Source organism: Oncorhynchus tshawytscha, linkage group LG28 (genome assembly GCF_018296145.1).
Source record: "Oncorhynchus tshawytscha isolate Ot180627B linkage group LG28, Otsh_v2.0, whole genome shotgun sequence".
Taxonomy (NCBI): Eukaryota; Metazoa; Chordata; class Actinopteri; order Salmoniformes; family Salmonidae; genus Oncorhynchus; species Oncorhynchus tshawytscha.
The window spans coordinates 4,889,580-4,916,270 of NC_056456.1; the positions used below are offsets into that span (position 1 = coordinate 4,889,580).

Below are 26,691 nucleotides of genomic sequence, written 5' to 3' on the forward strand. Positions count from 1 at the left end.
AAAGACGCGGCAGATGTGCTCTCTGTGCGCTATTTCTAAACTTTCCTTAAATTTAGTTTTTGCGTATTTTACTTTTGGTTTTATACACCAGCTTCAAATAGCTGAAAATACAATATTTTTTATGGAAAATATGTTTCACAGCGGTTTAAATGGTATAATACTTGCTTGTTTGGTTACAAACTGAAATTAGACAAAGGATTCGAATTTCTGTGTCCAGGAAGGCGGAGCAATTTCTTTACAGTGCATCTTTAAGTGAAATACCCAGGGAACAGGGCCATTGGCTTCACCTTAAGATGCGTAGTTTCCAGGAAGGAGAACATGTCATGTGATCAAAACAAAAAGCCAATTCTTCCGGTGAAGACAACTAGTGTTTTTGAAAGGTAAAAATGTACAATACTGATTGATTAAGTCAGATTTGACCCTTTGGCTGTTGCAAAAGAGTGCACAAATACTGTTGTCATGTTATGGTCTAACCTTTGCGGACATTTAAGACGATATTTTAGAGGTCAATGGCAGGTCTTCCAGCTAGCAAAATATTTCAATTCGCTAACAAAACATTTGCTTGCTAGCTAACCAACTGTAATGATTGTTTATATCCACTCTGTGGGCCAGCAACTTGGATGTTTATCGAAGTAGGTATCTGAGATGGCATAATGTCAATGTTGAACGTGATATTTTGTTAAATGTAGTTCTGGGCCGGCATAATATTTCCGCCATCGTTACCAATGACTGAAACCGCTTCTGGACATCGGGAACAGTAATCACTATCCTCGATTTTAGATGAATATTTATTAATCAAAGAGTCTGGACCAGGCTCGAATCACCCGGACTCAAAAAGGAAGGGACGGCGCAAGAGAGGCAAACGAGCTTACAATCACTAGAGAACTAACTAGACGAGCTCCATTGGAGTCTATCCTATCAACTGGAAGAATTAGATCATATACAGTACCAGTCAAAAGTCACACCTTCAAGGGTTTTTCTTTATTTGGACTGTTTTCTACATCGTAGAATAACAGTGAAGACATTAAAACTATGAAATTACACATTTGGAATCATGTAGTAACCAACGGTGTAAATCAAAATATATTTTGAGGTTCTTCAAAGTAGCCAACCTTTGCCTTGATGACAGTTTTACACACTCTTGACAACTAGCTTCATGAGGAATGCTTTTCTAACAGTCTTGAAGGAGTTCCCACATATGCTGAGCACTTGTTGGCTGCTTTTCCCTCACTCTGCTGTCCAACTCATCCCAAACCATCTCAATTGGGTTGAGGTCGGGTGATTGTGGAGGCCAGGTCATCTGATGCAGCACTCCATCACTCTCCTTGGTAAAATAGGCCATACAGACTGGAGGTGTGTTTTGGGTCATTGTCCTGTTGAAAAACAAATGATAGTCCCAATAAGCGCAAATCAGATGGGATGACATATCGCTGCAGAATGCTGTGGTAGCCATGCTGGTTAAGTGTGCCTTGAATTCTAAATAAATCACTGATTGTGTCACCAGCACAGCACCCCCCACACCATCACACATCCATGCTTCACAGTGGGAACCACATATGCAGAGATCATCCATTCACCTACTCTGTTTCTCACGAAGACACTGCGGTTGGAAACAAAAATCTCACATTTGGACTCATTATGCCGAAGGACAGATGTCCAACGGTCTAATGTCCATTGCTCGTGTTTCTTGGCCCAAGCAAGTCTCGTCTTCTTATTGGTGTTCGTTAGTAGTGGTTTCTTTGCAGCAATTCGACCATGAAGGCCTGATTCACACAGTCTCCTCTGAACAGTTGATGTTGAGATGTATCTGTTACTTGAACTCTGTGAAGCATTTATTTGGGCTGCAATCTGCTGGGTCTTCCTTTCCTGTGGTGGTCCTCATGAGAGACAGTTAACTCTACTGAACTTATCCTCTGTAGCAGAGGTAACACTGGGTCTTCCTTTCCTGTGGTGGTCCTCATGAGAGCCAGTTTCATCATAGTGCATGATGGTTTTTGCGACTGCACTTGAAGAAATGTTCAATGTTCTTGAAATGTTCCGCATTGACTGACCTTCATGTCTTAAAGTAATGATGGACTGTCATTTCTCTTTGCTTATTTGAGCTGTTCTTGCCATAATATGGACTTAGCCTTATTTGGTAAGACCATCTTCTGAATACCACCCCTACCTCGTCACAACACAATTGATTGGCTTAAACGCATTAACAAAGAAATTCCACAATTGAACTTTTAACAAGGCACACCTGTTAATTGGAATGCATTCCAAGTGACTACTTCATGAAGCTGGTTGAGCAAAGCTGTCATCAAGGCTAAGGGTGGCTACTTTGAAGAATCTCATATGAAATATATTTTGATTTGTTTAACACTTTTTTTGGTTACTAGATGATTCCATATGTGTTATTTCATAGTTTGGATGTCTTCACTATTATTCACAAATGTAGAAATAGTAAAATAAAGAAAAACCCTTGAATGAGTAGGTGTGTCCAAACTTTTGACTGGTACTGTACATCTAGATGGTTTTTCTATGCATCGTCAAGACCGAACGGCAGCTTTGGGTAAAGTTAAGGGGGAGGTGTGTGTCTCTTTGTTAACAACTGGTGGTGCCTGATCTCTAATGTTACGGAAGTCTCAAGGTTTTTCTCGCCTGAGTTAGTATACCATACTATTTACAAAGAGTTTTAATCTATACTTTTCGTAGTTGTCTATTTACCACCACAAACCGATGCTGGCACTAAAACTGCACTCAAACGTTATAGGGCTGTAAGCAAACAAGAAATTGCACATCCAGAGGCTCCTAGTAGCCAGTGATTTTAATGCAGGGAAACTGAAATCTGTCTCGTGACATGCTGGTATAAATGACATGTGCAACTTGATGTGAAAAAAACGCCATATCATCTTTACTCCACACACAGAGACGCATACAAAGCTCTCCCTTGCCCTCCATTTGGCAAATGTGACCATAACTCTCATAACTCTATCCTTCTGATTCCTGCTTACAAGCAAAAACTCAAACAGGAAGTACCAGTGACGCACTCAATATGGAAGTGGTCCCATGAAGCGGATGCTAAGCTACAGGACTGTTTCGCTAGCACAGACTGGAATATGTTCTGGGATTCATCCGATTTAACATTGAGAAAATTACCACATCAGTCACCGGCTTCATTAATAAGTGCATTGACGACGTTGTCCCCACAGAGACCATACGTACATATTCCAACCAGAAGCCATGGATTACAGGCAACATCCACACTGAGTTTAAGGCAAGAGCTGCCGCTTTCAAGGAGCGGGACACTAATTCAGGCGCTTATAAGAAATCCAGCTATGACCTCTTGACGACCCATCAAACAGTCAAAATGTCAATACAGGACTAAGATTGAATCCTACTAGGCCGGCTCTGATGCATGTGGCAAGGCTTGCAAACTATCACGGATTATAAAGGGGAAACCCAGCCGGGAGCTGCCCAGTGACCACGAGCCTACCAGACGAGCCAAATTCCTTCTATGCTGTCTTCGAGACAGACAACACTGAACCATGCATGAGAGCACTAGCTGTTCCAGAAAACTGTGTAATCTCGCTCTCCGTAGCCGATGTGATTAAGACCTTTATACAGGTTAACATTCCCAAGGCCGTGGGGCCAGACGGATTACCATGATGCGTACTCAGAGCATGCGCTGACCAGCTGGCAAGTGTCTTCACTGACATTTTCAACCTCTCAAGCAGACCACCATAGTCCCTGTGCCCAAGAACACTAAGGTAACCTGTCTATGACTATTGCCCCATAGCACTCACATCTGTTGCCATGAAATGCTTTGAAAGGCTGGTCATGGCTCACATCAACACCATCATCCCAGACACACTGGGCCCACTCTAATTCGCAGTCGCCCCAACAGATCCACAGATGACGCAATCTCTATTGCGCTCCACACTGCCCTCCACCTGGACAAGAGGAACACCCACTTGAGAATGTTGTTAATTGACTATAGCTCAGTGTTCAATATACCATAGTGCATTTGGCATGGGCCCTCAGATCCTCAGTTCTACAGCTGCACCATTGAGAGCATCTTGACTGGCTGTGTGGCATCTGACCGCAGGGCACTACAGAGGGTAGTGCGTAGGCCTGGTACATCACTGGGGCTGAGCTCCCTGCCGTCCAGGGCCTCTATACCAGGCAGTGTCAGCGTAAGGCCCTAGAAATTCTCAGACTCCAGCCACCAAGTCATAGACTCTTCTCTCTGCTACCTCACGGCAAGCTGTACTGATGCAAGTCTGGAACCAACAGGACCCTGAACAGCTTTTACCCCAAACCATAATACCGTTAACCAAATAGCTACCCAGACTAACTATTTATCTGCATTGAACTCTTTTGACTCATCACATACACTGTTTATTGCCTAGTTCCTTTATTCCTACCTATGTACATATACAGTATATCACAAAAGTGAGTACCCTCCTCACATTTTTGTAAATATTTGAGTATATCTTTCCATGTGACAACACTGAAGAAATGACACTTTGCTACAATGTAAAGTAGTGAGTGTACAGCTTTTATAACAGTGTAAATTTGCTGTCCTCTCAAAATAACTCAACACACAGCCATTAATGTCTAAACCGCTGGCAATGAAAGTGAGTACACCCCTAAGTGAAAATGTCCAAATTGGGCCCAAAGTGTCTATTTTGTGGCCACCATAATTTTCCAGCACAGCCTTAACCCTCTTGGGCATGGAGTTCACCAGAGCTTCACAGGTTGCCACTGGAGTCCTCTTCTACTCCTCCATGATGACATCACGGTGCTGTTGGATGTTTAGAGACCTTGCACTCCTCCACCTTCCGTTTGAGGATGGGTGGGTGGGTGACTGAAAGATGAACTGTTTTGCCGGTAGTTTGGGTAATACAGATGCTCAATAGGGTTTAGGTCTGGAGGCATGCTTGCCCAGTCCATCACCTTTACCCTCAGCTTCTTTAGCAAGGCAGTGGTCATCTTGGAGGTGTGATTGGGGTCGTTATCATGTTGGAATACTGCACTGCGGCCCAGTCTCCGAAGGGAGGGGATCATGCTCTGCTTCAGTATGTCACTGTACATGTTGGCATTCATGGTTCCCTCAATGAACTGTAGCTCCCCAGTGCCGGCAGCACTCATGCAGCCCCAGACCATGACACTCCCACCACCATGCTTGACTGTAGGCAAGACACACTTGTCTTTGTACTCCTCACCTGGTTGCCGCCACACACGCTTGACACCATCTGAACCAAATAAGTTTATCTTGGGCTCATCAGACCACAGGACATGGTTCCAGTAATCCATGTCCTTAGTCTGCTTGTCTTCAGCAAACTGTTTGCGGGCTTTCTTGTGCATCATCTTTAGAAGAGGCTTCCTTCTGGGACGACAGCCATGCAGACCAATTTGATGCAGTGTACGGCGTATGGTCTGAGCACTGACAGGCTGACCCCCCCACCCTTTCAACCTCTGCAGCAATGCTTGCAGCACTCATACGTCTATTTCCCAAAGAGCACGTGCACTGAACTTCTTTGGTCGACCATGGCGAGGCCTGTTCTGAGTGGAACCTGACCAGTTAAACCACTGTATGGTTTTGGCCACCGTGCTGCAGTTTCAGGGTCTTGGCAATCTTCTTATAGCCCAGGCCATATTTATGTATAGCAACAATTCATTTTTTCAGATCCTCAGAGAGTTCTTTGCCATGAGGTGCCATGTTGAACTTCCAGTGACCAGTCAGTATGAGGGAGTGTGAGAGCGATGACTCCAAATTTAACACACCTGCTCCCCATTCACACCTGAGACCTTGTAACACTAACAAGTCACATGACACCGGGGAGAGAAAATGGCTAATTGGGCCCAATTTGGACATTTTCACTTAGGGGTGTACTCACTTTTGTTGCCAGCGGTTTAGACATTAATGGCTGTGTGTTGAGTTATTTTCAGGGGACAGCGAATTTACATTGTTATACACGCTGTACACTCACTACTTTACATTGTAGCAAAGTGTCATTTCTTCAGTGTTGTCACATGAAAAGATATACTCAAATATTTACAAAAATGTGAGGGGTGTACTCACTTGTGATATACTATGTCTACCTCAATTACCTCGTACCCCTGCACATTGACTTGGTACTGGTACCCCGTGTATATAGCCATGTTATTACCTCGTACCCCTGCACATTGACTTGGTGCTGGTACCCCGTGTATATAGCCATGTTATTACCTCGTACCCCTGCACATTGACTTGGTGCTGGTACCCCGTGTATATAGCCAAGTTATTACCTCGTACCCCTGCACATTGACTTGGTGCTGGTACCCCGTGTATATAGCCAAGTTATTGTTACCCATTGTCTATTTATTCCTTGTGTTATTATTTATCTCTTTTCCCTGCGTTGTTGGGAAGGGCCCATAAGGAAGCATTTCACTGTTAATTTACACCTGTTGTTTATGAAATATGTGACAAATAACGTTTGATTTGATCAAGCTAGCCCAGCACTCTAAAGTAGTGTAGGCGAGCCTACCGTCCAAGGTCCTTATGTTATTTTCAGAGAGAGACTGGCTGTGACAGCCAAATACTCCATTTCTAAATGTGAATCCATTTCTCTATTGCATAACGTTTCTAGAAACATAAAGCCCTTTACTTTCATATCGCATCAAAATAATTTCGCAAATGCAAAATATACACACTACACTGTTTTAACTGGCTTCATCACAGTTGCAGCCGACAGTATTTTTCAGTTACGACTAAGGTTGCAAAGGGTCGGGAAACATTTTCCATGGGAAGTTAAGCCCTGGAATTTGGGGAATTTAGTTTATATTCATCAAAAAAGATAACTTAGAACAATGAACCTTTTTTTGTGGGATACACAAGGCAATTCTAGGTGTTATCGCATATTTTGTTTAAACTATCCCCAATTCAATGGAATTGCAACCCTCTGCATGCACAGTGCATTCTTCCATCACATGTGCAGTGCCCTCTTCCATCACATGTACAGCTGATTCTCAAGACTTGCACACTAATGAGATGCTATTGAGCCCACACTATTACACTGTCTGAGCCTAGGACTACATGCTTTCTGGTAAGTTTTGATTACAATACTGGGTGGGGTGAATATATTTTATGACATGCATGTTTTTTTTGTTAACTAGTAAATGGTAGCCTACGGCAAAGTGTGTTTAAATGATTTCTAACTTGTTAACAGTTTCTGCTAGTTAGTTTTTGGTACCATGTGGGTTTTAGCTTGCTTGAGCCTGCTAACTGAGGAGTGTTAATTCACCTGTTTCCATACATGTTTCTCTTTAAAACAACTCCTTTGTAAGATGCATGTTTTAATCTAACTGCTTAAATATTTATCTGTACATGGAATTGTATTATTTTTTTCTAATCTTTACAGGAAAATGCCATGGGCACTGTCTGTGTGGAGACATTTCACTGCAGCTAATGTAGAAGGAAAAGCTGTGTACATTTGCAAATACTGTGCCAAATCATATGTGAAGAATGCAACAAAGATGCAGAATCTGGCCAAGTACATAAAGTTCCCTCAGCGCTCATAACAAGCAACCTCTGACAAAAGTCCCTCTACTCCTATTCAAGGTGAAAATGATGAATCAGACACCTTATCGATAGAAACAGCTCATGGTCCTCCTGGAATCAGAAGGATGATTCAATGGAGGAACGTAGTCAGAGAAATGCAGATTAATGTCTTGCTCGAGCTGTGTAAGCAACTGGTTCACCTCTGATGCTCACAGGCAATGTGTACATCAACAATAAACTAACATGGTCCAAGCACACCAAGACAGTCGTGAAGAGGGCACCTCAAAACCTATTCCCCCTCAGGAGACTGAAAAGATTTGGCATGGATCCTCAGATCCTCAAAAGATTTTACAGCTGCACCATCGAGAGCATCCTGACAGGTTGCATCACTGCCTGGTATAGCAACTGCTCGGCCACCAACCGCAAGGCACATCATAGGGTAGCGCATACGACCCAGTACATCACCGGGGTCAAGCTTCCTGCCATCCAGGACCTCTATACCAGGCGGTGTCAGAGAAAGGTCTGAAAAAATTGTCGAAGACTCCAGTCATAGATTGTTCTCTCTGCTACCACACGGCAAGCGGTACCTGAGCACCAAGTCTAGGTCCAAGAGGCTTCTAAACAGCTTCTACCCCCCCCCTCCCAAGTCATAAGACTCCTGAACAGCTTATCAAATGGCTACCCAGACTATTTGCACCCCCCCACGCTTCTACTACTCTGTTATCTATGCATAGCCACTTTAACAACCCTACCTACATGTACATAATTACCTCGACACCGGTGCCCCCGCACATAGACACATTGACTCTGTACCGGTACCCCCTGTATATAGCCCCGCTATTGTTATTTGCTGCTGCTCTTTAATTATTTGTTTTTCTTATTGCATACTGTTTTTCGTGTGTGTGTATTTTCTTAACTGCATCGTTGGTTAAGGGCTTGTAAGTAAGCATTTCACTGTAATGTTGTATTCGGCGCATGTGACAAATAACGATTTGATTTATTGGAAGAGATTTCGCCTAGCATACACCCCTCCAACCAGGCATACTTTATCTACTCATTTGCTGGATGCAGAGTTCAAGTGAAGGAAGTAAATCATAGAGAAAGCAGACTGTATTGCAATCATCTCTGATAGGTGGTCAAATGTTCGTGGGCAAGGAATTATTAACTACATCATCTCCACTCCTCAGCCAGTATTCTACAAGAGCACAGACGCAAGAGACAACAGACACACCGGTCTCTACATTGTAGATGAGCAGTCATCAATGACCTAGGACCACAGAAGGTATTTGCACTGGTGACAGACAATGCTGCGAACATGACGGCTGCTTGGTCTAAAGTGGAGGAGTCCTACCCTCACATCACACCCATTGGCTGTGCTGCTCATGCATTGAATCCGCTCCTCAAGGACATCATGGCACTGAAAACAATGGATACACTCTACAAGAGAGCCAAGGAAATGGTTAGGTATGTGAAGGGTCATCAAGTTATAGCAGCAATCTACCTCACCAAGCAAAGTAAGAAGAGTAAGAGAACCACATTGAAGCTGCCCAGCAACACCCCTTGGGGTGGTGTTGTCATCATGCTTGACAGTCACCTGGAGGGGAAGGAGTCTCTCCAAGAAATGGCCATATCACAGTCTGCCGATATGGACAGCCCCATCAAGAGGATCCTCCTGGATGATGAACTTTGGGAGAGAGTGGTAAGCAGCCTGGAACTCCTGAAACCTATAGCAGTAGCCATTGCATAGATTGAGGGAGACAATTCCATCCTGTCCATTCATCTGCTTGCAGATGTAAGAGAAGAAATCCGTACAGCCCTGCCCACTTCACTGTTGCTCCAAGCAGAAGAAACAGCAGTTCTGAAATGCATCAAAAAGCGTGAAGACTTCTGCCACAGCGTACATGTTGGACCCCAAGTATGCTGGCAAGAGCATCCTGTCTGGTGCAGAGATTAACAAGGCCTATGGTGTCATCACTAACGTGTCTCGCCACCTTAGCCTGGATGAGGGTAAGGTTATTGGCAGTCTGGCGAAGTACACTTCTAAGCAAGGGCTTTGGGATTGAGATGCAATTTGGAAGTCGTGCCAACATATCTCATCAGCCACCTGGTGGAAGGGACTTTGTGGATCTGAGGCTCTTTACCCTGTTGCCTCCATCATCCTCCAAATCCCACCAACATCAGCTGCCTCAGAGCGCAACTGGTCCTTCTTTGGGAACACACACACCAAAGCACGCAACAGGCTGACCAATGCAAGGGTTGAGAAATTGGTGGCAAATTTGAGGCTTTTTGAGCCTGACAACGAGCCATCCTCAACAAGGTTGGAAAGTGACAGTGAAGATGAGGTGAGTCTGATGTTCAAGAGGTGGACATTGAGGAGGTCCAGGGAGAAGACATTGAAGTCTGAGAGGAAGACAACCAAAGCTTTATTTTCTAGACGTTGAGAACGTTTTGGGGAGATGCGATGGATCATTCAATATTCCCTTTTGTTGTTGAGTGAAATCATCCCATGTGAAGAGTCAACTCATTTAATTAAAGTTCAATTCGTAAAAATAATATTATTTAATCATTTTCAATTATGTCTACTTATAAGGCAAAAGGTTTGTTTTTGTCTCCATATGATATGGTAAATATATCCAATTCAAAAACCATCTACATTTAAATGGTATTAATATTAATTTGCATATATTCCCGTTAATCCCCACGGAAAGTTTCCACCTCTGAATATTTCCCAAAATGTGCAACCCTAGTTACAACACATTTCTGGTGGCCTTCTTCTGTTATACACAGGTGTTTGGCGTGTGCTAGATGGGTAATCAGCAGAGGTGGTTGCCACTGTTTTCCGTCTGTCTTCCGCAGTAACATAGAGATATGGCTGTATGGGAACACTAACCCTATGAAGGTGTGTAGTCATTTAACCTTTTGTTTTTAGAAAAGTATTTCTCGCTCATATGAAAAACCGTACCGCAAAATCCGTGCTCACATTCAGGTGGTGTTCTTTACGAAAGTCCCATGGGAAGAAAATACCTTCATCAATAGGCGTGTGGTGTCATCACTACCATGTCTCGCCACCTTAGCCTGGTGAAGTGAAGGCACTGAATATGCAAATAGTCATAATTATCTGTGTAATACTATAGTATAGGATTATGATATTTGAAATGTATTTTCTTAGATTATAACGTAGTATGACCTAACCCAATGAAATGTGAATACCCAACATATTTTTGTGCATCTTTGCATTCTGAGTAGCCTAATCCAGTTTACTGTCAAAGTGCTGAAAATAAGTAGCAACCAGCATTCTCTGACACTGTGCTGTCAAATTAAAATTATAGACATTTTCAAGCATTTCACTGACATTTCAAAGAGAATCGTGCAGCTGAAGATTTAATTGTAGCTCGTCTGAGTGACGCATGGCCCCCTTGCTTTCATGCTGAAGAACATCCTTCATATAACTTGTCTGTCTGTCTGTTTCTGAACTGTAGGCCTGTTACCAGGGGGGTGAGAAGAGACGGTGTGGAGTGTGTGTTGGGGGGGATGGAGGAGTTTCCAGTGAGGACGGTGGAAGGGCTGTGTCTAGGCACCAGCTTGGCTATATCTGGTTTCTTCTACTACGTCTACAGGAAAAAGAGGAAAACGGTGGACAAGCTCAATGTTAGTAGTCTGCCCTGTATCTATTCCTTCAGACTACGGCCTAGATTCAATCCGTAATGTTAGTAGTCTGCCCTGTATCTATTCCTTCAGACTACGGCCTAGATTCAATCCGTAATGTTAGTAGTCTGCCCTGTATCTATTCCTTCAGACTACGGCCTAGATTCAAGCCGTAATTTTAGTAGTCTGCCCTGTATCTGTTCCTTCAGACTACGGCCTAGATTCAAGCCGTAATGTTAGTAGTCTGCCCTGTATCTATTCCTTCAGACTACGGCCTAGATTCAATCCGTAATGTCAGTAGTCTGCCCTGTATCTATTCCTTCAGACTACGGCCTAGATTCAAGCCGTAATGTTAGTAGTCTGCCCTGTATCTATTCCTTCAGACTACGGCCTAGATTCAAGCCGTAATGTTAGTAGTCTGCCCTGTATCTGTTCCTTCAGACTACGGCCTAGATTCAAGCCGTAATGTTAGTAGTCTGCCCTGTATCTGTTCCTTCAGACTACGGCCTAGATTCAAGCCGTAATGTTAGTAGTCTGCCCTGTATCTGTTCCTTCAGACTACGGCCTAGATTCAAGCCGTAATGTCAGTAGTCTGCCCTGTATCTGTTCCTTCAGACTACGGCCTAGATTCAAGCCGTAATGTCAGTAGTCTGCCCTGTATCTGTTCCTTCAGACTACGGCCTAGATTCAAGCCGTAATGTTAGTAGTCTGCCCTGTATCTGTTCCTTCAGACTACGGCCTAGATTCAAGCCGTAATGTTAGTAGTCTGCCCTGTATCTATTCCTTCAGACTACGGCCTAGATTCAAGCCGTAATGTTAGTAGTCTGCCCTGTATCTATTCCTTCAGACTACGGCCTAGATTCAATCCGTAATGTTAGTAGTCTGCCCTGTATCTATTCCTTCAGACTACGGCCTAGATTCAATCCGTAATGTTAGTAGTCTGCCCTGTATCTGTTCCTTCAGACTACGGCCTAGATTCAAGCCGTAATGTTAGTAGTCTGCCCTGTATCTATTCCTTCAGACTACGGCCTAGATTCAATCCGTATTGCTGAAGATCCACATTATAGCGCGATTGAAATTTAAGGCAACGTTCCCACATTCAGTGACTGCATGCTCCATATGTCGTCTCAAATGGAAATGACCTTTTAAATTTAAATTGCGCTGTTCCGCGGATTTTCCGCAACACGAATTGAGTCTAGGCCGTAGTCTTTACACATTGTAAATCAAGTACAAAACTAATTTTCAGACATGGGGATTTTTCAAACAGAAATGACTGTATTTGCTTGATGTTTCAGGATGCACCACAGTTGACTTTGGATGGGAAACTGGCAGACCTTTTGAACGTCACACCGGGAAAGTGTCTGCAGTATGTTGTCATTGAAGGTAGGTATATGGTTATCTGTGTCAATGGGAAACATTTGAGTGTATCACTAAGATCATTGTATTATATTGACTAGACCCTGTTCTCTCACTTATTGGTGTGATGGGGCAGTTCTTAGTATAATTGTATAATTGATGTCTCTATCCATTGTGTGTGTGTGTGTGTGTGTGTGTGTGTGTCTGTGTGTCTAGGGGCAGTGCAGCCTCTGGGGGAGCCTTTGAGGAGTCAGTTCCAGGAAGGCACTGTGGGGGTGGTGCAGAAACTCATGCTGAGGGAACACAAGCTGGTGTGGAATAGCCTGTCTCGCACCTGGTAGAAACACTCCTGATTGACACTCCAAATGTAATGTGAAAGACTAGTATCATCTGTATTACCACTTTGAATGATAAACTTTAATATGACTAGGACCGTCTGACATCAAATATACACTCCTCAGTGAAGTTAACATGTGCACGTTTGGCTCTGTACTCCAGTATTTTGGATTTAAATGTTTCATATGATGCAATGGTATTTGAAGTGATTTTCATATCTGTTTTACCATTTAGAAATTTAAACCACTTGATGTATATTTACCCCCCCTCCACAAATTCACTTATAGTTTATTAAAGTAGTCAAAAGGTTAGTAATTGGTCCCATATTCCTAGCACGCAATGGTTACAAACTTGTTGGATGCATTTGCAGTTTGTTTTGATTGTGTTAAAGATCGTTTTGCCCAATAGGAACTAAATGGTGAATAATGTATTTTGTAATTTTGGAGTCCCTTTTATTGTAAATAAGATGTTCCTGAAGTCTTCTACATTAATGTGGATGCTACCATGATTATGGATAATCATAATCTTTGTTCCTCTAACCCCCCCCCCTCCTGTGTAGGACGGACAGTGAGCGTGTGCTGCACCAGAGGGTGAACGCGGTGCCCTTCAGCCTGGTCGGGTCGGACCAGGCCAACGTGAGGGTGCTGTGTCCCCTGGAGGCCTCGGGTCTAGAGATGGAGATCATCCATGAGAAGTTCCACCAGGCCACCTATGGTTTTACCGACATCATCGGGCAGTACCTCAGTGGAGAGAAGCCCAAAGGCCAGCTGGAGACTGAGGAGATGCTCAAGGTGAGGTTTGAGTAAATTTTTTTATGTAGCAATATCACTGATAGATTACTTATGATAAAACAGTGTATTCATTCCCAGAATTCCACAATAACACCCCAAAATGTTCTATTGTGTTTAGGGTGAGGGAGGTTACTATTGCCCCTAAATAGTGAGAGTGTGTTGCTCCATAATCCAATTAGTCTTTCTGTATTTCTAGGTTGGCGCTACTCTGACAGGTGTAGGCGAGCTCATCCTGGACACTGACCGGGTGCTGAAGCTCCGCCCGCCCACTGACGGCTCGGAGTACTTCCTCACCACGGCAGACTTTGAGTCCCTTAGGCTGGAGCAGGAGGGCCAAGCGGTGGTCTGGCAGGTCCTGGCCTCTGTGTTCGCCCTGGCCGGGTCAGCCATCCTCTTCTGGTTGGGCCACCGCTACTACCGCAGCCTGAGGGTCCGCTGGGACCAGGAACGGCTGAGGAGGGAGTTTGAGAGGTTGGGTGCTGGTGGGATGGGGGAAGGGTCTACGGCTGGGGATACACAAGAGGGGTCTGGGGAGCAGGCACCCTTGGAAAACGCCTGTGTGATCTGCCTGACCCAGCCGCGTAGCTGTGTGCTGCTGGAGTGTGGGCACGTGTGCTGCTGCTACAGCTGCTACCAGGCCTTGCCCCAGCCCACCTGCCCCATATGCCGGCAGGCCATCAAGAGGGTGGTGCCCCTCTACCAGGCCTGATGCCCAGCCTGGGAGTAAAACAGATGTGTGTGCTCATGGTTGGTCTATGTATGTATCCCTTGGGGTGTTGTTACCTGTACTCCTAGAAAGACAAGGTCAAGGTGATAGAATGGAGACATTTTATAATTGACATTTAGGCTGGTTGTAAAACCTTGAAGATGATTCTCCACATAGAGGCAGAAGGACCGAACTCTACTGTGATGATAAGTCACCCTGAAAATACAACTTTGGAGAGCCGAGGAGAGGCCTAAGCTAGCAAGACAGAGCAGGACATGCACACACTAGTCCTTAAACCCCTCACAATGTCAGAGAGAGAGACAAACTCTTGATAGACCAGGCAAACCATCACTGTACTTATTACACTGTAATAATCACCTGAATGCTTGTTGGCATTCTCAACACAAATAGGCTAGGTGCCGCTACTGTATTAACAAAATGTGAATCTTTGAGGTTTGAAGCACTTAAATGCATATGTATTATAAAGCTAACAGCTGTTGAGTTTGGTTTTGAATAGTAAATACATGTTTATATACTGAACAAAAATATAAATACACCGATTTTTACTGAGTTACAGTTCATATGGAAATCAGTCAATTTAAATCAATTCATTAGGCCCTAAACTATGGATTTCACATGACTGAGCAGTTTATATTTTTGTTCAGTATAGATACTGGGAATGCAGTTCTCTCATAATTAAAGTGTGCATATGGATAGAGAGGTGTTTACGTTTGTAGTACTATCGCTTGCTTTGTGCCTTATTTTTCATCCTGGCGTAAGGAGGGGGGGGATCGTTCCACCAATTAGATTTTTGTTGTAAAGATTCCTGTCAAATTGCTTTGACGGGGTGGAAGCTTGTTTCCAACAGGGAGGGGGGCAATTGAATGTGAGCTTGAGAACATTTCTGAAATCGTTAACATTTCTAGCCTATCTATGGGTAACAGGGTTGGTGTTTTATGCTCGACCCGCTCCGTTTTCCAGCACAAAATACCAGAAAAGGTGCAAAGAAAACAAAGAGTAGTACCAGCTCACCTGGTATTTACACTATGAAATTACTACTAAATGTTCCATATTGAAAGATGTATTGAATTCTCCATGTGGTCTAAAATATTAAAGGGCAATTAATTTATCATAACAGGCTTTAAAAGTTCTATATTTGTACTTTAAAATATCAAAGGGATGCAAAAGGCACTAATTTCTCATTGACTGTATAAATAATCTGATCACACTGAATTTGTGATAACCCAATGTTGAATATTGTCAAAAAAGTATAGATTGTTTTATGCAAAGGTTTAACCTGCTTAAACTGACAGTAATCCCCCCCCCCCCTCCGTGAAACACTGCTCACCCCAATGTACTCTGAAAGGTTTGCTGTCTTGAGTCAACTATCCTGCTATTTCTGTCATCTCTAACAAGCACAGGGGAGGAAAAGATAGAAAGCCACCTACAGAGTTTTGGGGCACTAAGGAAATGGAAAAGTTGAGAAACTAACTGGCATGCGTGGGTTGGGTGAGGGGTGAGTGAGTGAGGAGCAGGTGGGGGATTAGGTGTCGTAAATCTTCCTGGGGGGAGGGGGGCAGTCTGAGAGAATCCTTCATGAGCTCCCCTGGCAGAATAACAGCTGTGGCGCTTGGGGGTAACTTAAACCTCAACATGTCATGACGCTAAAGACAGGAATTTCTTCAGGTTTGCAGTACACGCTGAACTTACAAGAGTGATCCCTCACCAAACCAGTTTCAAACCAATGCACATTCTACCATGATACATGTGATTAGTAAAGTGGCCACCAGGGGGCCTACTTGCATCTGTTTCATTATGCGAACAATGACAAGTTACCTGCTGTGAGTTTATGATATTGCTGTTCATATAATACAATAATAATAATTACATTTTCCCCTGAACTATGACAATTATTGAACTATGACAAATTTAACATGCAGGGAACATCAGGTCAGAGCTCCTGATATGAGTTATGGGACATTTGGAGAACTAATCACCTTTATTTGCCAAATATATTTGCAAGTACAGGAATTTGACTCTGAAATTGTGCTGCAACAATAAACAAAATATAGAGAATATACAGGAAAATATCTAATTTATAATTGACACAAATCGACGTATGTACACTATCAACACTAAGCTCTGATAATATGAATGATATTTCTCACAATGGGATTTGCTGGAAGGCAGATCACTAGAGGAAGGACCAATTGCACAACGTCTGTCCTGGTCTCTGGTCAATCCAAAGCATTGTCTCTTTTCCTTGTGCTCTGCAAGCAGGATTATGTGGTGAGACATCTCAATATTATCATATGAAAATAACCTTGAGTTTTTTCTAATATTCGTTTCCATGTCTCACGATGGGATGTGGCCAACTCCCATAACGCTGACATTCTCTCCGAAGCCAGGGTAGTCCCAACAGTATCATCCCTCAGATGCTCCAACACAGAGGACAGTATGCGCCAAAGAAGGTGCAGTGACATCCAGTCAGTAAAACGTATGAGAAGTAGCAAGATGCCGCATCGCAAATATCTTGTAAAGAGAAAGATGCTTTTGAACAGTGCCCAAGATGTAAACTGAAAATATTTGGCATGGGTCCCCAGATCCTCCAAAGGTTCTACAGCTGCAAATGCAAATGTAATTGAAAATCTAATCAAACACTTCATGAGAACCCATGAGCTCATGTTGCACAACATTTCTATAGGCTATGCAATTGCTCGGAAAAACAGACTAAGGGCCTTTATTAAATATAATGTTCATGATTTGATGTATTTCAAGTTGTTATGCAATTCAAAAGGTTATTGTGGATAAGGGAATTAAATGTATTTTATATTATTTGGCGAATGTCTGTTGAATGTTGAATATAAAACCAACTTTACCTCGGTTATATTATGTTCAAAACAAAACACAGCAGAAATCGCGAAAGACGCAAATGTGCGCGGGTACTGTCCATCGTGCTGAAGTTGATTTATCTTGTGCGTTTAGAAACCGCCCTCCCTCGCCTAACAAGAGAGCATCCTGCAAAAACCATATGCCTACATCGATATTGAACTGCATGTTTTCAAACACCCCTCTATGAAATAACTAGGCCATAATGTTATTGGTTGATACTTCATCACTGTATAGAAATAGGCTTTGTTAAAGGCATACAATTGTATAATGGTGTGTGTAGACTGCTTTTAACCTCTGGAAAAGAGGTAGGCCTACTCCCTGCATTCTAAAATAACATGTCAGCGATGAATTAGTCAATTTTCCATGAAGCCTACAGTGTAACTATCCCATCAACGGAGAATTTGCTTAAAAGTGGCATTTGTGATCCTCGTTCACCCGCTGCTGCTGTGTGATTTTGCTTTGTAGCCACGGGAAAAGACGTGCGTGAGTAAGGCACTTCCGACTTCTGTGCGCATACAGACTCTCAAAGGAGCAGGTAATGATTTCCTGTGAGAACCCCGTGTCACCAGAGCCAATGTCAAGCAAGAGCCACCAAGGAGGCTGGTTTACAGGAAGGAAATATATAGAATACGAGGAGAGAAACACATTACAATGTCAAGCGTAATAGGTAAACAAAAAAAGGAGACTCCCAATAACTAGCAATACGCGCAAATGCACGAGTAGGTTATATTCATAATGCTCAGATTAAATATAATTTGCCTACGTAGGCATAGCACATGCGTAAATATCATCACATTGTAATAATTTATTTAGGCTAGAAATTTGTTCAGCATAGAAAAGATTACTCCCAAAATAAAAGGTTTACCTCACAGTTGCTCCAGTAGCTCTAGCTCCGTGGTCATGAATTGATAGCCTACATTTCTGTTACCTCCACAGTACATATTATATATTTCGCCTGTTGATGTCACCCTTAGCCTACTCCTCCAGCATTCGGAGTCCCCCAGCACACACACACACGCAGATGGATAACTTTGCCGTTCCTCCTGGGTTTCCTTTATGATCCCGGGATCTCCCACGTTCCTCATCAGACTTCATCTAGCAACACATGCGAACAGACCGCTCCTCTGCTCTCCTTTCTACCAGCGACACAGCAGCCTGCTACCACCCCGCACCACGACCCCTCAACCAGGACTCTTCACCTTCATCCTTCGCAGACTGGCTACGCACGACGAAGTAATCGAGTGATTTTCCAAACGGATTTCCACCGGAAAGCTCGACAAGTGCAAGTACCAAGACAAGGATTTCTGGGCTATATCGACTAAAGCCGCCGACTTCAAAACGTTTTTTTTCCACCGCTGTTGATCCGTTCGTCTCAGCCGTGCCATAATGTCCGAGGTGCTGCCTTATAGCGAGGGGAAAATGAGCGGCTATGGGGACACGGAGGCCAGTCAGATATCCTTTAGCTGCGGGCTACAGGACACCAATTCGTTCTTCGGGGCGTCGCAAGCGAAAAGACCCCCAAAGCTGGGACAGATCGGCAGAGCCAAGAGAGGTAAGAGCTGGTGATTGGAATGGATTGTTGAATAGAGGTTTTGTTTTGGTCATCAAAAACAAAGGCTTGGCCATGCTTGTGTGAACTTTAACTCTAACCTATGCTACAGTTACCTAGCCTACTTGTTATAAAACAAAAAGATAAAACACAGATATGCATCTGACCTCTAAATTATGAGGCAAACATTTGTTGATATAACTAACAAAGGTCAGCAGCTGAGCCCAGTTGAAAGTGATGCATGAGAATAATAGACTACTGATGTGCTATCAAAATGTATTTCAGTAGCTATAGGCTACTATAGGTATTCATTAGATATGCTCTGTCTTTTTAAAATAACAAACTTGGCCTCATTGCATGCGTGGCTATGTGCCATTATGGACAAGGCATTGTTTGCAGTATTTCAGGACCAAGGTCAGAGGTTTGACACAACAACATGTATTCCTTTGTGTTGCACCAGTCCCCATCCTATTCACTCAAAGCCTTTGCAATGACTTGATTTGGTGTCTGTAAAACATTTTTATGAAACAGTTATATGCTATGTCAGTAATAAACAAAATCATTTCTTCTACCCTCCGCAGTGGTCATCGAAGATGACCGAATAGACGACGTCCTAAAGGGGATGGCAGACAAGTCGTCACCTGGTGTTTAAAGGTGAACGACGCCTTGCAAACTTTTTATTTTGATCAGCGATTTAAAGCACCTGTCGGTTGTGCATGTTCGAGGATTGTAGGAGAAACGATGGCACGAAGCGAAGACAAGGGGAAGGAAAGCAATGGAAAGAAGTATGTGAAGATTGGATGAGAAAGCAGAGGAAGACACCAGAAAAGACAGATTTATCATGGGGTTGCTGGCAATTCTCCAAACGAAAAGCCATTTTAACTTGTGCTGCGCGGCGTGATGTTGAGATGGCGGACCCTGGCTCTGATGGATGAACTTGCCATTACTTCACAACCATCTTCCAAAAGCGCCGTAAGCAACACAAAACTACAAGTGGTGGCTGAATCTCATTTCAAGCTCTATTTCTATAGTTGTATACAATAGCCTTCCTAAGCTCGAAGACCATAGTCCCCTTACACGCTTGGCATTGTTGATAACAAATCGTCCACATCGCATTCAAGGGAGCTGTCCTTTTCAGCACTGGTCAAACGTAGAGAATGCATTCCGATTGCTGCTAAAGCTTTTAAATACTGACCAAACAAACACTGTCCAGTAACTAGTATAAACCCATTGTATGTACAAAAAATATATATATAAATACACACACACACACACACACAACCAAGGATGGTGCAATGTTAATATTTCCTTTCCTAGGCCTATATTCATCTAGTCTCCATCTGTAAAGAATAAGCTAGTAATGCATAGTCCCCAGGTTCAAATGAATTAAAATGATACATGGTGTTTCATTACCCCCCACGGTTAACGATGCAGGTCGGCGCCTTCATGAAACCTACCGACACCAATACATAGATGTTTCACTTTTTACAGACTCCAAATATCGAAGGAGGCGAGATCGGCAAATTATGTTTGGAAAAATAGTCATGAAATTGATGGGGAAATGTTTTATTTATTTATATTTTGCAATTATTCGTGTTTTTTTGTCTTCTATAATTAAAAAGTCATTCTATTTTCTCCATCTATTTGCATGAACTTTCGCTCTGGTGCCAACACAGGTGCCACCACTCTTACCCTGGCACGCTTCTTTTTAACAAAATTCATATTTGTATTTTTATATCTAAACAATTGTTATTGAGAAATTATGTGCTAGTCTACCATCTTACAATTCATCAACAAAATTGTGTGTACTATAGAAAGGATATGCAGATTGAGACCATATAGGCCTAACGGAGAATCGAAGAGATTTGGGTTTTGACTTTTCTCATTCAATATAATTTTTTAAAGACTAACTGAATGTGTTTGGGGTTTTGCACACATCAATGTTAAACTATTATTGAGAAATTGTATCCTGTGACTTGAGCTTCGTTGATGAATTTGTTAGAAAATAGCCATTTTTTTTTGTATATTGCACTGTTTACGAGGATCCTCAAATAACACGTTGGATTTTGACAGATTTTGGACATCAAAGTTGTTTTTTTATTTAGTTTATCTTGCACCATTCTTCTAAGGAAACTCAATATGGTTTGTTGTGCATGAAACCTTAATATTTCCATTAATGAAACATTGTTTTACGAAGCAAAAAAAGCAACAGTGTCATGACATTCTAAGAATGAGTCATTGAATATTATGATGCCATTTTCACTGTATTTGGTGAACAAATAAATGGTGAAAGAACATGTCAAATGTGGTCCTATTGTATTCATTTTCCAAGATTTCTCCATCATCACAGAGTAAAAACATTAACACATGGCAGTTAATAGGTAATGACAGCTGGTTTGGCTTTGGATTACAACCACATAGTTGGACATAAAGTGGATGAACGGCCAATGGATTACAGTAGATCTCCAAGCTATAGCTCATAGTCTTTGATGACACAACTATAGGCTACTGTATACCTGATGACCAGATGGTTCTGGTCAGATATAGTGCACCGCAACACGGTGGGCAACACAGTGGGCAACACGGTCGCCAACACGGTGAGTAACACCTTCTGTAACACGGTCCGTAACACGGTGGGTAACACGGTGGCCAACACGGTGGGCAACACGGTGGCCAACACGGTAGGCAACACGGTGGGTAATACGGTGGGCAACACGGTGGCCAACACGGTAGGCAACACGGTAGGTAACACGGTGGGCAACACGGTGGGCAACATGGTAGGCAACACGGTGGGCAACACGGTGGGCAACACGGTGGGCAACACGGTAGGTAACACGGTGGCCAACACAGTGGGCAACACGGTGGGCAACACGGTGGCCAACACGGTAGGTAACACGGTGGGCAACACGGTGGCCAACACGGTGCAAGTTGAGATTTTCCTACAATAGTAGGCTGGGGATTCTATTGGAACAAGGGCCCTCTGGAATATTACACCAATCTATCAGCTATCAAAGTCCCTATCATAACCTGAGCTACAAGGTGTATGAATGTAAACATGGTTCTAGGCCCCAGGCCATTCATACTAACAAGGTGCCCCACACACAGTTGACCCAGAGGGAATACTTGAATAATCCTCCCTTGAAGTCTAACATCATCTAACACTGTCAGACAGGTAAAAGCAAGGATTCCACAACATAGCTGACACCTATCCAGTCATATCAGATCTGCCTAACAGTATCCAAATGGAGGGGCCAAGTAAGCCGTAATCCCAAATTGTTGTTTACCATAGGGCTATACTACAAAGCATGATCAACGAGTTATCCAGCTAACTTGACAAAATATTCTAAGATATCTTTTCATTTTTTAGAAACATAGGCTTGAAATGGGCACGGTATAATTGACTCAACAACCAAAACCATATATCTAAGTTGAGGTTTCTTAATTAAGCAGAACATCAATAGTTGTTTCTGGTTGTTTATCAAAGTTAGCTGGCTAACTCATTGATCCTGCTATGTAGTATACTCCCCAGGTGCATTTAGTTAGTCAGCTAACTTTGATAAAACAGAAATAACTGTCTTTTCTGGTTCATTAAGAAAGCTAAACTTTGATATGTGTTTGAATTTTAATCTGCTTGTAGTCTACCCCAGAGTAGTATCACTCTGTAATGCTACAGACAATAACAAAACAAGCCTCTCCATTTTCACTACTCACACACTCCTGGTTATAGTCTTTTCTGTTTCAGTCTCTGGACTAAATGGACACACATTACCATCAACCTTTGTTGTGTTGTGGGCAATGTGTGTGTGTTCATAGCCTGATACATTTTCAACTTTGATGTTCAGTACTAAGTTGGATGGGCATGACCACCAATCACTACTGACCACTTTGTTGCACTTTGTGAGTGTGTGTGTGTTTGAACCCTGTCACATTGTTTCTATTGATTGTTTACCACTGAAACTATTGGCATGCATGGGAAAACGTAACGTTATGACTATAACTACTGTTCTCTGAAGGATGGGAAACAAGGAACAACACAACTATGGAGAGTCACACTCACACAACTTTGACTGAAGAACTAAAATCACACCTGACAAGAGCCAATGAAATCCACGCCTCGCTGGAAGCCCCGCCTTACACAGGTGATAAGCCTCAGGCTCCGATTCATTCCTTCAACCCAGTACCCCTCTTCACCGTGCCCAGAACCGATCGGCGTGGGCCAAAGAGGTGTTGAACCTCGTTTCCCTACTTCAAGGAACAGTAGTTATAGTCATAACGTTACGTTCCCTTTCAGTCAGTACTCTCGATAGAACACAGCCATGGGGAAATCACGCCCCAAGTCGACCTCAATGGATATAAAATGAAACGGCCCGTGGTAGACCACACAGTCCTCCACCTCACAAGATGCGGTAGTCGGGTTATTGGGTAGACTACATGCTGCTTAATAACCCTCTCCTGTACCAGCTGTAATCACACTGTGGGCTACATTGGGAGCAGTGACAACCAGGCAATAAAACCTCACTAAAGTGTGTGGTGATGCCCAACTTGCCACAGCACAAATATCCCCTACAGTCAACCCCTTTTATATAACGGCCAAAACGCTGCCAGACCTCTGGTGGAGTGGGAGCATACGCCACTTGGTAACCCTTGCCACTTTCTGCTACAGAGCATTGGGAAAGTATTCAGACCCCTTGACCTTTTACACATTTTGTTACGTTACAGCCTTAGTCTAAAATTGATAAACAAAAAAAATCCTCAATATACACACAATACCCAATAATGACAAAGCAAAAACAGGTTGTATGTTTAAAATAAAAAACTGAAATATCACATTTACGTAAATATTCAGACCCTTTGCTCAGTACTTTGGCAGTGATTACAGCCTCGAGTCTTCTTGGGTATGACGCTACAAATTGGCACACCTGTATTTGGGGAGTTTCTCCCATTTTTCTCTGCAGATCCTCACAAGCTCTGTCAGGTTGGATGGGGAGCCTTGCTGCACAGCTATTTTCAGGTCTCTCCAGAGATGTTCGATCCGGTTCAAGTCTGGGCTCTGGCTGGGCCACTCAAGGACATTCAGAGTCTTGTCCCGAAGCCACTACTGCATTGTATTGGCAGTGTGCTTAGGGTCATTGTCCTGTTGGAAGGTGAACCTTCTCCCCAGTCTGAGGTCCTGAGCACTGTGGAGCAGGATTTCATCAAGGATCTCTGTGTACTTTGCTCCGTTCCTGTTTCCCTTAATCCTGACTAGTCTCCCAGTCCCGCTGCTGAAAAACATCCCCACAGCATGATACTGCCACCACCATGCTTCACTGTAGGGATGGTGCCAGGTTTCCTCCAGTCGTGATGCTTGGCATTCAGGCCAAAGAGTTCAATTTTGGTATCATCAGACCAGAGAATCTTGTTTCTCAATGGTCTGAGAGTCCATTATGTGCCTTTTGGCAAACTCCAAGTGAGCTGACGTGACTTTTACTGAGGAATATCTTCCGTCTGGTCATTCTACCATAAAGACCTGATTGGTAGAGTGCTGCAGAGATGGGAGAACCTTCCAGAAGGACAACCATCTCCACAGAGGAACTCTGGAGTTCTGTCAGAGTGACCATCACGTTCTTGGTCACCTCCCTGACCAAGGCCCTTCTCCTCTTATTGCTCAATTTGGCCGGGCTGCCAGCTCTAGGAAGAGTCCCGGTGGTTCCAGACTTCTTACATTTAAGAATGATGGAGGCCACTTTGTTCTTGGTGTCCTTCCATGCTGCAGAAATGTTTTGGCACCCTTCCTCAGATCTATTATTTTATACAATCCTGTCTCAGAGCTCTACGGACAATTTCTTTAACCTTTTGGCTTGTTTTTTGCTCTGACATGCACTGTCAACTGTGGGACCTTATATAGACGGGTGTGTGCCTTTCCAAATCATGTCCAATCAATTGAATTTACCACAGCTGGACTCCAATCAAGTTGTAGAAACATCTCAAGGATGATCAATGGAAACAGGATGCACCTGAGCACAGTTTCGAGTCTCAGAGCAAAGGGTCTGAATACTTTTTTTTGTGCAAACATTTCTAAAAACCTGTTTTTGCTTTGTCATAATTGGGTACTGTGTGTAGATTGATTAAATAAATGTTTGTCCTCATCAATTTTAGAATAAGGCTGAAACTTCAACAAATCCAGTGGGAGAGATGATGCTTAGAGAGCTCCCTGCCACGAGCTGGTATAGCAAAACAGACAAAAAGCTGATCACATAACCGGATATCCCGGGTTCACTCAAGATACGCTTGTACTGGACACAGGGCATGTAACCTCCGTTGCTTCTCAGAAGCAAATGGAGGAGGCGAAAAGGGAAGTAGCTAAAAGCTAGAGACCTGTAGGGCATAGTCATGACCTTTGGGGTAATGGCCTCATTAGGGAACAAAGTCACATTAGAGTCGCAGTGGCGAAATTATCTTCAGATCCACAGACTTCAGCGGTTCTAAAGGGGGCCTCACTCAGAGCATCCAAAACCAAATCTAAATCCCAAGTGGGTGCAATAGGTTTAGAAACCGGTCTGAGATGGCGCACACATTTTAGTAACTGTACCGCCAGGGCACTAGTCCTTCTCAAAGTGGAGAATGAACGAACCTGGTCGAAAAGCTCCTGTAGGGACATTGCAATATTCATTTTCAGAGTGCTCTGGGGGACAATTACCTTTATTTTGGCACCAAAGCTCTGACGCCTGCCACTTATACAAATGCAGACCTCCCGTGGAGGTCACCGTTACGGACGAATAGTTCAGAGGTAAACCTCTAGCCGAGATAAGTGAACGGTGCCAGCTGTAAGAGCTGTATCTACTATACTTTAATTCAGGACAAAGCGGATCACTCAGAGTTCCAATGCAGCACGTGTTGGCTAGCCAAGGATTAGAGGCTTAAGGTGACTTCCTTGATAACGCAAGTCGCCCGTCTACATAAGAAACTGGGTAAAACGCAGAATGGCCTTCCGAGTGGCGCAGTAGTCTGAGGCACTGCATCACAGTTCTAGCTGTGCCACTAGAGATCCTGGTTCGAGTCCAGGCTGTTGCAGCTGGCCTCGATTGGGAGACCCTTGGAGCGGCGCACAATTGATCCGGGTTAGGGGAGGGTTTGGCCGGCAGGGATGTTCTTGTCCCATCGCGCACTAGCGACTCCTGTGGCTGGCCGGGCACACTGACACCGTCGCCAGGTGTACAGTGTTTCCTCCAACACCTTGGTACGGCTGGCTTCCGGGTTAAGTGGGCATTGTGTCAAGCAGCAGTGAGGTTGGCTGGGTTCTGTTTCGGAGGTTGCACGGCTCTCGACCTTCGCCTCTCCTGAGTCCGTACGGGAGGTGCAGCAATGGGACAAGACCGTAACTACCAATTGGATACCATGAAAAAAGGGGTAAATAATTTTTTTAAGCAAAAGTGGAATGTATAAATTTTCTATGCCGGTGGCTTGATGACATTCGCGCTTGTTGGATGCATCACTGCCTTGTCGTTTGTCGTTATCTGACTGGTCGGTGTTGCCCGGAGCTCCCCCATCTGATAGGGGAGTGTAGCAGTCTACACTCCCAATGAGAGGACTGTAGAGGATACAAACAACAAATAGCTTCGCCATCCTGGTGCCTGATTTTCCTGCACCTTCGATGCTGGGGGTACCTGTGTCTGTGGCCGCAGTGCCTACTACTACGATTTCGAAGTTGACGTTGACAACCTCCCATCACTGCTCTGGAACGAGCGGGGCTTCTCCATCTGTCTTGTTGGAAGCCTGCACCAGGCACCGGGAGCAACAGCTCTAGTTATTCTGTCCCTCGCCTGTCCATAAAGTGTCTCACCATTATCTGTTTTACCTGTCTTTGTGTTGTCTCCACCCCCCTCCAGGTGTCACCCATCTTCCTTAT

At 43.6% G+C, this 26,691-nt stretch overlaps 2 protein-coding genes across 3 annotated transcripts; both read left to right on the top strand.

Annotated features, from left to right (window-relative positions):
- The first annotated feature begins 292 nt into the window (after positions 1-292).
- LOC112226544 (mitochondrial ubiquitin ligase activator of nfkb 1-A) lies at positions 293-15,497 on the top strand. Of its 2 annotated transcripts, XM_042307941.1 has the most exons (7): positions 308-380; positions 10,316-10,427; positions 11,008-11,176; positions 12,469-12,556; positions 12,746-12,866; positions 13,425-13,656; positions 13,853-15,497. In XM_042307941.1, exons 3-7 carry the CDS (start codon positions 11,060-11,062, stop codon positions 14,363-14,365), a joined length of 1,071 nt encoding a protein of 356 aa, XP_042163875.1. In that variant the 5' UTR covers positions 308-380; positions 10,316-10,427; positions 11,008-11,059; the 3' UTR covers positions 14,366-15,497. The 2 variants fall into 2 exon arrangements, with proteins under 2 accessions (XP_024246700.2, XP_042163875.1); XM_024390932.2 differs by lacking the exon at positions 10,316-10,427 and having other exon boundaries at positions 293-380.
- A 2,604-nt stretch (positions 15,498-18,101) lies between these two features.
- On the top strand, positions 18,102-21,107 carry LOC112226543 (calcium/calmodulin-dependent protein kinase II inhibitor 2). The gene is made up of 2 exons (XM_024390931.2): positions 18,102-18,806; positions 19,385-21,107. Exons 1-2 carry the CDS (start codon positions 18,641-18,643, stop codon positions 19,453-19,455), a joined length of 237 nt encoding a protein of 78 aa, XP_024246699.1. The 5' UTR covers positions 18,102-18,640; the 3' UTR covers positions 19,456-21,107.
- Positions 21,108-26,691: the final 5,584 nt, after the last annotated feature.